At 33.9% G+C, this 13,200-nt stretch overlaps 1 protein-coding gene across 4 annotated transcripts in view; it reads left to right on the top strand.

The window, feature by feature from the left end:
- VPS41 (VPS41 subunit of HOPS complex) overlaps nucleotides 1-13,200 on the top strand; it is a 194,022-nt gene that overhangs the window by 57,800 nt on the left and 123,022 nt on the right. For 3 of the 4 annotated variants that reach the window (XM_037837118.1, XM_037837116.1, XM_037837117.1), the window contains exon 5: nucleotides 12,735-12,809. In XM_037837118.1, coding sequence (XP_037693046.1) covers nucleotides 12,735-12,809 — 75 coding nt within the window. Of the gene's footprint in view, nucleotides 1-11,809; nucleotides 11,897-12,734; nucleotides 12,810-13,200 lie in introns of those variants that run through there. The other variant, XM_037837119.1, reaches the window with a different exon arrangement.

The following is a 13,200-nucleotide window of genomic DNA, read 5'->3' as shown; positions in this document are numbered from 1 at the left end:
CATTTTTGCACTTCCTTGCCAAAACTAGGTACTTCCTGATTCCAGAGGTGATATATTTAATAGTTTTACTTCATGTATTTATTATTAGTGAGGTTGATTCTTGTTTTTGTTTATCTATAATTTGTACTACTTCTTTTATGAGTTGACTGTTTATTTGATTCACCTGAATAAAAAATACAAATTTCTTTAAAAAGCACTCTTCAAAAATTTAAAAATGTATAATAACCTGCAAAGTTATTTGCAATTTACATGACAAGGGGTAAATATCCTTTGTCTGTAATGACCTCTTATGAATCAATTTGAAAATTTTGGATACCTGAATAGTGCAAGTCTCTTCCTCTGGATTCGTGCTTAGAACTTATAGTTCAAGATTTCGGTTTTTACTAGTGCCTTTAGTTTTTCTCTCCAATTCTGTTTGAAATGATCCAAGAAATATAAAATGTTTGTACTCTCACTTCAAGACAGGGAAGGGAAGGAGGTAGTAAGTAAACATGCTCCATATCTCATCTTCTAAATGAGTCAGTTAATGTAACTGGGAAAGACATAATTCAAGTATAGTTTATAATAATTTAAAGATAATCATTAAAAAGATAAAAGCTTAGATGTGCAACAGCTAAATACCTAAATAAAAAGGAGAAATGTGAATAGTATAGCAAAAGAATAGAAATGAGATGGGAAACATTATTCTAAAAAGTACAATAAAATAAAATAGCAAGAAAGACAAGTCTAAATGGGTCGGTTATTCTGTTACTAAAAGAAAAACATCCTCGGCTTGAAGGACACATATCCCATAAAATGATGGAAGTGAAAAATAAAGATGTGAGCAAAAATACCAGAGAAAGACAAACAAAATTGAAGTAATCTTGGCAATAGAAATGTAAAAAATAGAGTTTAAGGCAAAAGGGCATTAATCAGCAGGGGACATATCATATTGATTACATTTTAAAGTCAAAAGGAAAATATAGGAGATATGCCCTTTAATGTACCAAATTATATGATGTCTGATAACCAGACCAAACTTTATTTGGAATTTAAGGAGAAATGGACAAAATTGCAATTGTAGTGGGAAGTTTTTTAACATGTTTTTCTTGGTCATTGCTAAATCAAGAAGAAAAAAAGTAAAGATATAGACAATAATATAAATAGTCTGATAAAAATATATGTATTTTGAACTTAAAAGTAGGGAGTATGAATTGTGAAATGATAGATTATAAAAAGAAATCAGTAGATTTCTAAAAATAGTATACAAGCCACATTCTCTTACCACAAAGCAGTAGAATTTATTAATAACCAGATAAATAAGCAAATAACGCCATCATCATCCTTGGAAATGAGAAGAAAAAAAACAAAATAAAATATGCTACCTTGTCTTGAAGAGAAAATAATTATTATAATTACACATTATTTTCTTTATTGAAGGCCTCTGGTTTGAGGCCAGTGGTATACTCGAAGGATAATACTAAGCATTTTATTATTTTATGATTAACGAATGATTACAGTGAACAAGCAATATATTAATCTCAGGAAACTAGAGGAAAGTCAATGATTAAATGAGATAATATTTATGAAACTCTTCAAACAGAACCTGACACATAATAAACATATTACTAATAGTATTATTACTTGATATTAGTATTAACATCATTAATATTATTATTAAAATATTAATTTTCAAAAAAGGAAAGTAAAAATTGTTTTCAACACCTAATAATATTTTCTGGGAAAATTATAAATGACCAAATAGAAGGACATTTGAGCAGCCTGACAATCATGGGGAAAAAAATGAAAAAAAAGTCTTAAGAACAAACCCATTAAAGATAATGGTCCTGGACATTTTCATGGGCAAGTTCATATATATATTCATATTCACATTTTAATGTTTATCTGTGTTGTGAAATACAATTTTAAAATGTAGTTAAAATGTGCAGTGAAACAAGTATTTATAGAGCAAACAAATATGTAGCCACTACTTAGGAAACTGATCATATGATCCTTTCTGATCACAGTCTCTCTTTTCCTTTTAGAGATAACCACTCTACTAATTTTTATAGTAATCGCTTCCTACCTAGCTTCTCTTTTTTGTTTTACAGCCTGTATAAGCATCTCCTAAACACTCCTGAACAGTCTAATTTAGTTTTGCCTATTTTTGTATGATCTATGAATGGAATCACATGTATCAGGAATGAGAAAAGGATGCCCACTCTCATTGCTACTGCCAGTAAAATATTGTCAAACAAAAATGCAAGATTATGGGAAAAGTGTGAAAGTTTAGAGACATTAGAGAAGACCTAAATAAATGGAGAAATGTAACATGTTTACGGATAGAAGAATCAGTAGTAAAGATAGCAAAGGGAAAGCTCTCATATTTCACCATTAAAGTGTAATATTTGCTAACCACTGAGTAAGATATACTGTTTATGAAATTGAGGAGTTTCTTTCCTGGTCTAGCATGCCAAGTTGAATGGGTGGCATGTTGAATGGGTGGATGTTGAATTTCATCCAATACTTTCTGCATCTATTCAGATGCTCATATGATTTTTTTCGCTTTTATTTTATTAATGTAGAAAATCGTACTGATTAATTTCCCCATATTCAGTCAGTCTTGTAATTCTGGAATAAATTCAGTTTGGTTTTTCTATAGACACTGACTCTGTTAATATTTTCTTTAGGATTTTTCCTTCTGTGTTCATGGATCACGAGTGAGATTTGCCTGTGCTTTTTGCTTCTCATAACATCCTTGCCTAATTTTGTTATTTTAAGGTTTTGTTGGCCTAGTAGAATGAGTTGGGGAGCATTTCTTTTTTTTTTTCTATTCTCTGTTCATATGTGGTTGAAATGATTTATTCTTTGAACTCTCTGGGCCTGGGTTTTTGTGAGTGGATGTTCTTGACTACTGATTCAATTTCTTTAAATGGCTATAGGACCATGCAGGTTTTCTGTTTTGTCTGTCAGCTGTGGTATGTTATATTTTTCTAGACATTTACTCATTTCCTCTATTTTTTTTTCAGTGATTTCAAATTTATTAGCATATGGTTTTGCATAATCTTATTTTCTATTTAACTTCTTTAAGTCTTGGGTGTCATTTCTTTTTTCACTCCAGATATTTTTTGTGTTTTCTCTCCCAGTGGTTTGCCAAATAGTCTTTTCTTAGAAAAAACTTTTGACTTAACTGATTCAATTTTGTTTTTCTGTTTCATTTATATCTATTCTTTATTATCCTTTTTATACTTTCTTTAGAATTATTTTGTTGCTGTCTTCTACCTTTTGAATATTTAGATCATTAATTGTCAGTCTTTTTTGTCATACATGCATTTAACAGCCACATTTTCCTCTAAAGGATTCTTTTTGTTATATACTGTAATTTTTATTTCTAGTGTTTTCCTTTTTATTCTGTTTTGTTCAAAATATTGTCTCATTTCCATTATAGTTTTCTTTTCTAACCCATGAATTTTTATTACAAGTATATCACAAAGAATTCCTATTATTCTCGTCACCTGAATTAACCAATTGTTAACCTTTTCTACATTTGCTCTGTTCTATGTTTCCAGGCACAAACATACAGAGAGAAACACACATACACATACACAAACCCTCAGTATTCTTTGAGATATCTCTTTATCCCTAAATATTTCTGAGAGCAAAGTTGTGTTGGTTGAATCTCTTCTGTCCCCCACAGAAGCCATGTTCTTTAATGTAATCTTTTGGGGGCAGACATGTTAGTCTTTTGATTAGGGTGGGACATTTGATTAGGTTGTTTCCATGGAGATGTGACCCACCCAACTGTAGGTGAGACCTTTTGATTAGATTATTTCCATGGAGGTGTGGCCCTGCCCGTTCAGAGTTGGTCATGATTGGTTCACTGGGGAACTTAAGAGAGCTCAAGAGCTGACACTTGGAGGCTCTTGGAGATGCAGACAGAAGGATGTTTGGAGATGCTAAGCTAAGAGATGAAGCCCAGAGTTCGCCCCGGAGAAGCTGAGAAGATCCCCAGATGCGTAGAGAGAAATGCCCTGGGAGAACAAGCAAAGATGCACAGGAGCTGAAAGAGAGAAGCTAAGGGAGACAGAAACCCAGAGACATTTTGGAGAAAGCCATTTTGAAACACAACCGTGGAGCAAAGGACCAGCAGATGCTAGCAACATGCCTTCCCAGCTGACAGGTGTTCCGGACACCGTTGGCCCTCCTTTAGTGAAAGTATCCTCCTGTTGATGCCTTAGTTTGGACACTTTTATGACCTTAGGACTTAGGTTATTTGTAACCTAATAAATCCCCTTTATAAAAGCCAATCCCTCTCTGGTATTTTGCGTAGCAGCAGCATTAGCAAACCAGAACAAAAGTCCTACTTTTACGTAACCCCAGAGCAATTATCAAAATCAGGAAATAACATTGGTACAGTTTTTTTTTTTTTTTTTGGTTCAGGTTCTAATTCAGGATCACCAGTGAGATATATATATATATATATATATATATATATATATATATATTTAGTCTCCTTTAATCTGAAAGAGTTTCTTAGGCTAACTTTATCCTTTTTGATCTTTTCATTTATGAAGAATAGAGACCAGTTATTTTAGAGACTGTTCCTCAGTTTGGATTTGTCTGTATCCTAAAGATTAGTCTTGGCTCATGTATTTTTAGCAGAAAGACTACAGAAGTAATGTTGTGTCCTTCTCAGTGCATCATATTAGGTTACAGAAGTGACTTTCTTAATATCCAGACATAAAGAGATTTTCTTGTTTTCTTTATGTTATTGATTTTAACTTCATTCCATTAGGCCCAAGAACTCATTTTGTTCTCATACTGTTATAATTTCTTCTTTGACCCATGAGATATTTCTTTTCATGTCTCTTTTATTTTTTTAATGCAATTTTTTTGAAATATATTCATATACCATGCAATCATCCAAAGTGTACAATCAATTCACAATATCATCATATAGTTATGCATTCGTTACCACAAACAATTGTTGAACATTTTCATTACTCCAAAAAATGAAAATAAGAATTAAAAAAAGGTAAAAAAGAATACCCAGAATATCTCATACCCCACTGTTAGGTTTTTTGACCCAGAAGAGGAGAGACCAAAGCTCATTTGGATAAAGATTTGTTTATGCGCATGCAGGCTGAAGCCTAAGAAATGGCAACAGCCCTGAACAAAGATGGGAGTACAGTTTTATAGTTTTTTGGGAGGGGGCTTGGGGGAATAATTGTTGGTGGGTAAGATAGAACTAAGTAAGGAGTTGATGTCAGGGGATTGGTTTGCTGGGGGTAAGATAAGGAGTTGATGTCAGGGTAAGATGAGTTGAAGTTAGGATAAGATAAGGAGTTGACCTCAGGGAGGTTATTATGTTGTGGAAAATTTTTGTTTATGTTCTTGCTCAGACTTCTGCTTAGCTAAGAGTGAGTTTTATGTAAGCAGTCACGTCTGTTGTGGGAGAGCTGCTGAGGATGTGTTGTGTATGTGTTGGGGGTGGGGAGTTTCGCTTAACACCCACAGTCCCTCCCGCCATCATTCATTTGCTGTTTGTCCCCTTTTCTACTTATCTGTCCATACACTGGATAAAAGGAGTGTGAGCCACAAGGTTTCACAATCACACTGTCACACCGTATAAGCTATATAGTTAGATGATTGTCTTCAAGAATCGATACTGGATTGTTGTTCAACAGTTTCAGTTATTTCCTTCTAGCTGTTCTAATACACTAAAAACTAAAAAAGGATATCTATATAATGCTTAAGAGTAACCTTCAGAATGATCTTTCATCTCTATTTGAAATCTCTCATCCACTGAATCTTTACTTTGTTTCATTTCTCTTCCCCCTTTTGGTCCAGAAGTCTTTCTCAATCCCACGATACCAGATCCAGTCTCATCCGTGGGGGTCATGTCCCACCTTGCCAGAGAGATTTACACCCCTGGGAGTCATGTCCTACATAGGGGGGAAGGCAGCAAGTCTACCTGCCAAGTGGCTTAGAGACAGAGGCCACATCTGAGCAACAAAAGAGGTTCTCTAGGGATGACTGTAAAGCACAATTATAAGCAGGCTTAGCACTCTTCCTTTGCAGTAAGAAGCTTCATAAGGGCAAGCCCCAAGATCAAGAGCTTGGCCTACTAAACTGGTAGTCCCCAATGCTTGCAAGAGTATCAGGAATTCCCCAGTTGGGGAAGTTTAATATTTCCATATTTTTCCCGAGTCTCTCAAGGGGGCTTTGCATATATTTTATAAGTTCTGTCAAAATTACTCTGGGATGCGTCAGGGCTTCACGCTAACCTGTACAAACCAACCAGATCTCACTCCCTGTTCAAGGTTCCATGTAATTATGGTGTTTGAATAAACTGACCCTACAAGTTAAATTCTATAATGTGCTACAGAAAATAAAGATTTTGCACCAAATATGCATTTCTTCCTTTGGTCCCACGCAGAAGCCGAAGTTTTAAGACATAGCTAATATCATCCTCTACCCTTTAGTCTGATCAACTCCAGTCACAACCAAGTCCATTTCATTCATATCTCATGAGGTATTTTTGGATGTACTCCTTAAAATCTCCACAGTTATCTTTTTGTTCTGTTTTGCTTTTAATTTTTCTTTATTATTTAATTTTTATGTCATTTTTATTGACTTCTAACTATCTGTATTAGGGTCGTATGTAAGATGCTAGGCCTTTAAATTTGTTGACATTTGCTTTTTGGTTTAGAGGTGTTAAAGTGTTTTTTTTTTTTTAATTCTGAATGTTCTGAGAAAGATTGTGTATCTCTGCATTTTGATTCTTTCATATATAATTGTTATTCAACTCTTCAGTATCCTTATTGAGTTTTTGTTTGTCCAGTTTATCAGTTGTTGAATTTTTTATTTCTTGAAGTTTTTCTATTTTGTACTTCTGTGTTTTGAGGCAATGTTATTAGATACATATGAGTTTAGAATTATCTTCCTGTTGAATTGACTATCACTGTGTTGGATTCTCCTGATTTCTTGTAATACTTTAAAAATATCTACTTTATTCCTTTAAGCCCTATGATGGCAGAGGTTTTTGTCTGTTTTCTTCACTGAAGTATCCCAAGCACCCAGTAGAGTGGCTGACAGATTGTAGGTGTCCAAATGTTTGTTGAAGGAATAAACAAGTATTAATATATAATTATTATATATTAATATTTTATTAACTATTATATTTTAATATTTTATTGATATATAATATAGCCACTTTATTTTATTTGTATTTTAGTGTATCTTTTTTGTATCTTTTGACTTCTAATTTGTGCTTTTTAAATTTTTGGTATGTCTCTTAAAATGACATATAACTGGATTTTTAAAAAATTTGGTCAGAAAAGATTTATTTTTAATTGTAGAGTTTAGTACACAAACAGTTTTAATTACTACAAGAATTTTAAAATTTTTCTACTTTCTTTTGTGCTTTTGACTTGTTCTTTTCATTTTATCTCACTCTTTTTGTCTTGTTTCCCTTTTTATCCTTGCTCTACACATGTATTTGGTGATTTGTTTGTTTTTTTTCACTCTGGATATTTTTATAAGATCTCTTTATGTTTGTTTTACTATGATTTTTTTCTTTATACTTATTCTGCTTGGGATGTATTGTGCTTCCTGAATCATTCATTCTTTGTTTTAACCAAAATATATTGAGGGCTTACTATTTTCCAGACACTCTTGTAGACACAGGAGATAGAATAGTGAATAAAACAGACGAAATCCCTCCTCTCATGAAGTTAGTTGTCTAGCCAAGTGCATTTGACAATAAATAAGATATATAAGTTATATATATATATATACACACACACACACACACACACATATATAGTAAAATAGTGATAAGTCTTAATGAGGAAAAAAAAGTTAAGTAAAGGAATTATAAAATGTTTAGGTAAGGACTCACTTCTGGTAAAGATCTGGCAGGTAAGTATTCCAAGTACCTGACAAACAAATGTTAAGTTTTCTAAGGCTGGAGGAACCACAAGAATGTCACCATGGCTGGAGTAGAGAGAACAAGAAGAAGGATGAGGTCAGAAGTTGGGAGGAGAGTCCTTTAGGACTATCAGATCATTGTAAAGACTGGCCTTTTTCCTGAGATGGGAAGCCATTGGAGGTTTGTAAGGAAAGGAATGACTATTGGTATCACTCTGGCTGGTTTGTTGAGCATAGACCTTTGGGAAAGTTAGGACAGAAGTAGGTCAACGTTAGGAGACCATGATCGTAATTCAGACAATGATGGTGGCTTGGCCTAGGAGGGCAGCTGTAGGAGTAGTGAAAAGTGAATAAAAATTCTGGAGTAATTTTGCCCAAAGTGGTGATGGGATTTGCTGACAGATCCAATGTGAAATGCGAGGGAAGACAGGAGGCTAGTATGATTACAAGGTTTTTTGCCCTGAGCAACTAAAAAAACATAGCAGACATTACTTGAGAAGTGGAACAAGGCAAGGGAGGTGGGGTTTTTTTGGTGGGGGAAGGGGTAGATATCAGGAGCTTAGTTTTGGACAAGTTTTAGTTGAGATGCCTGTTAGGCATCCACATACAGATATCAGATCTGTAGATCTGGAGCAGAGAGAGATCCCTTCTGGAGATATAAAATTGGAACTCCTTCTATGTCCTGGAAGAGTATACCAAGAGAGTGAGTATAGATATAAAATAGGTACATGGACTGAACCCCTGAGATATAGATGCCAGAGAGATCAGGAGTATACAGCAAAAGAGACTAAGAAGGACCAGCCAGAAGTTTAAAGAGAAAACAGACAAGTATGGTGTCCTGGAAGCAAACAGAAGGAGGAAGAGTTATCAGTAGTGTTAATGCTTCTTTTAAGTAAATAAGTTGGGATTGAACAGTGACTTTCATGGGTAGCAACATGGGGGTCCTTCTGTTTTAAAATTCATATTGAGGAATGACTGTTTGAGAAGAGCCAAAGATAGTGTGGAAATTTATGACTGGGACTTGCTTTTCTAGATGTTAGAACATACTAAACATCTTCTATAATTAAATGAGTGTTGAATTGATATAGGAATGGACAAAGAGGACACAACTAAAGCCCAGAAGGTTATCTCAGCATATTAAAAGATATATTATAGGATTAACATAGTTCTCTTCATGAGAAGTATGGATTATTTAATACATGGTGCCACCCCAATTGGGTTTCTATTTGGAAGAAAATAAAATGAATCCTGAATGAATTAAAGACTTAAATATAAGAAATAAAGCAATAATCATCTTGCAAAAACATATAGGAGACCACAAAAAGAATGTGATATTGTACCAAGACTTCACACCTTGAACATAGAAAGAAAAAGATTATCATCTGGTTAAATAAAAACTTTTGTTTTACAAAATAAATGATGGTTTTGGAATAAAATTATCTGTCATACATAGAATAGAATAGAATAGATACTTTTGTTAATATATAAAGAGCTTTTATAATTGACAAGAAAACAACGAACATGTTAATAGAAAAAATGAGTAAGAGATGTGAACAAGTAGTTTAAAGAGAGAAAATTAAATGACCAATAGACTTAAGAAAAATACTTAAGTTTGTTAGTAGTCAGGGATGTGAACCAATGAACATTGTTCATAGGCAGAAATAAAGTAAAAACAAAAAACTGTCAACTTCTATTGCTAATAGAAATTTTGGAGAAAGAGGATTCTTATGCCTTGTTGGTAGAAATGTGAACTGTTCAGCTTTTTCAAAAAGCAAACTAGCCACACTTATTAAAAATAATAATGTGTATGTCCTCCAACCTAGTAGTTCATCATTTGAGAATCTAACATGGGTATACACACACACACACACACACACACACACACACACACACACACACACACACACACACACACACACTAAAATGGTTCATTGCAGCAATTTTTGTGAAGGTAACCTATTGGAAATGGCAGATTTAGTTCTTGGAATGTAGGAATAGGTGCTAGACGGTAAAAAATGTTAATATAAATTCATCATCATAATGAGTCAAAAGACAAAAAGCATTTGATAATTTTCATAGATTTTAAAGCCATTTGGTAAAAATGAACCTTTTTCATCATGAAAATTCTTGGCAAATGGGGATAGAAGGATCCTTCCTGTCATAATTGAGAATTTTTATCACATGAACAGTATTATACTAAATGATGAAACATAAAAGACAGTCTTAAGATGAAGAAAGAGCCAAGAATACAAAGTATTTAATCAAAGAGGGGATAAAATGACCATTATTTATTGTTAATATTATTATTTACCTAGACAGTCCAATAGAATTAATAAAAATGATTAAAACTAATTAGAGCATTTAATGAGGGAGCTGGTTAAAATACTGTATTAAAGTAGTTCCCTTTACAGAGGGACTAAATATAATATATTCTGAACAAATGAGATCCGGTTCAGAACAGCAACAATAAAATAATGAATTACCTGATTTCCTGAGTCTAAACACAAAAAATTGAGCAACATAAAAGAATAATATAGTACAGGTATTAATTCCTAGTGAAATCTTTTCGGTTTATTCTGTCTTGACTTTGTATCTTCTTTCCAGGGACATAGATTTAGCCTAAGTGTAGGAATTTTAGTGAAGGAATTGTCTATGTTGAGTTCCCAAAGTGGCAAATGGAAAATGATTATTCAGTTTCTCCCCCTAATATTGCTAATGTATTGGTGAATACAGTTTATATTAATGAAGAATCATGTTGAAATGTAAAGCTTGGTTTATTTGTGCTCGGAATACTGCTATGTGGTTTGCCATTTAGTAATACTCTGGTTTAGGCAGTTCCCATAAACTCTTGAAGCCTCACTGTCATTATCGTAGGGTGGAGGTAATCATCCTTATCTGTCTACTTTTCCCTGTGATCAGATGAGATAATATGTGGACCAGATGTTTGGAAATGATGCAGCGTGTTTCAGGTTTAAATGAGCTTTTTAGTACCAGCGTCCAAGAGCAAATTACATATGGTTTGACGTGCATATGATGATAAAATGAATGCTGAGGAGAATGTAAATTTCCAAATGTAGATTTTAGTAAAGAATGGTCTTGTAGATTGATTTCTTGGTTGCATTCAGCATTGAGTCTCAGTTCTGTAGGCTTAGAGCTCCACTGTCCATTGGGACTTTGTGCATTGATGGAAATGTTCTCTGATCTTTGAGGCTACCATACTGGACAGCACAAGACACCTGTTATAATTTGGGGCAGATTATTACAGGATGCCAATTAAATTACAATTAGAATGATTTAGGGGGTTATTTCTGTTAAGATGAAAAGACATGAAAATGTTGCTTGGCAAGCAGGACACTTGTTAACAGGAGATAATTCAATTTGGCGAAGGTATTTAGCCAGAGAATACTATAGAGGATGAGCATTCCAAGTTCTCAGCCACGTATCCAAACATGCTGGCCTAGTCTCTTTCCCAGTTCATTTGTTTTGTGTCTGCATATTCCTTGTTGCCCAACACCAGAATGTTCCCTTTGCAGCATCGAGTCTTTCCTGCTGTCCACTGTGTAGCCTGATCTCTGCTTTTTTGTCTGTTGTGAATCCCACCTATGGGCTTCAGTTTATTCTACTGTTAGATGGATCAAAAATCTATCTGCAAGGTCCTTTCCTCTTCTAACATTCTAGGATCTTTTAAGGAGATAATTTAGTTTCCGTGGATTGCATTGTAGGAATTTGCTTGCTTGGTGATTTAGGGAGCAAAAGGAGAAAAGATTCTGTAGCTGCCATCTCTGTTTAAAACATGGGAATTTCTCATAGCACCATCAATCAGTGGTTGACCTTTCTGAGGTCTAGGAGTCTTGGTCTGCCCTGACCTTTCCCTACTAGCTCTGAGATATTTTCCTCAGATATTTTCTGAGATATGTTTGAGGATCCAACATTCAATTTTGTGTATTTCCAGTTATTCTCATCAATAAGCCAAAGTCATTTTAAGGTTAGATATTTTTTAAAAAGCTAATTTGCAAGCTCATGTTGTAACTGGTTGAATTTCCCTTTCATAGTTAATTCCTACTATGTTTTATGTAAGATAATTGGAAACTGTCATTAATGAAGGGAAAAAAAGAGGAAGTAAGTGCTTGTCATTTTTGAATGTTGTCAACATTATTTAATGTTGTCATTGATTATTACTTCCGTTTAACAAAAAAATCCACCTGTAAGTGTATTTTAGTAAGTAAACAGTTGGCTGTTTAGTAAGTAAACAGATAGCACTATTCCTATCTTTACAGATTTTTAAATTGGGGATTATTCAAAAGAATGAGGGAAAACAAAGGTAGTTAATATCAATTGGATACTGTATTTTTTTTCCTCAGGAAGTACAAAGCATAAAGTATAGATAAAAGGTTTGCATAGTAACTTCTAAGAGAAGAATAAACATGAACCAAACTAAAACAACTAACACTCTGTTGTCATAATGGTTTTTATTTTGGCTCTTGTTTATTTTTTGTTCCTTTAATGGATTTGGGTTGGGAAAGACTTTTAGGATTGTGGCATAAATAGAACAGAATTTGGTGTGATATATAAGAAGTAACATTTTAGCTGGGACATCAGGTACCTGACATGAATAATTTGGGGGTCTTAGATTTCTGGTCATTGCGTATCTGTGAACAATGTATTTTACCATTTTCATTTGTAAAAACAAAATGTTTCTTAGGCTCATGCATCTAAACTGATAGACAACTTATATTATTTAAATTTTGAAGAGCCAAGACATTTCATTGATTTAGTATCTATTATTCTAAAGTTTACATTTTCTCTTTCTTAAAATTTTATAGAGTCCTGTGAAGATAAATCAGATCAGTCTGGATGAAAGTGGGGAACACATGGGCGTGTGTTCAGAGGATGGCAAGGTATGGTGAAAATGTGGTCACGTCAAAGTACTGTTCCAGCACATGGCACTGAGATTTTACCCAACTCCAGGTGATCGGAAAACCACTTTGTTTACTATATACCTGTACTAAGAGAAGTTTGATTATTCTTTTTGGGTATTGGACTTGCCTTCGATTGCTCATAATTAAAGTAAAATATATTTTGCACAAATGTGCCTTAGGAAAAGTAATTACAAGAATGTCAATAATGTAACTAGTATTAAGCTGATTAACAGCTGTGGCAGGGGGACATGTCACCTTAATCATTAGTTCTGTGCCACTTCTTCAGTGACTAGTGTGCAGTTCCTGCAAGGCAGTAGTTTAATGCCTTTCTGCCATAAATCCCCAAAATTGGATTTTGTGGGCATGATTT

This window comes from Choloepus didactylus, chromosome 5, assembly GCF_015220235.1.
Source record: "Choloepus didactylus isolate mChoDid1 chromosome 5, mChoDid1.pri, whole genome shotgun sequence".
NCBI classification, from domain to species: Eukaryota; Metazoa; Chordata; class Mammalia; order Pilosa; family Megalonychidae; genus Choloepus; species Choloepus didactylus.
This window is presented reverse-complemented; position numbering and strand designations above follow the sequence as displayed.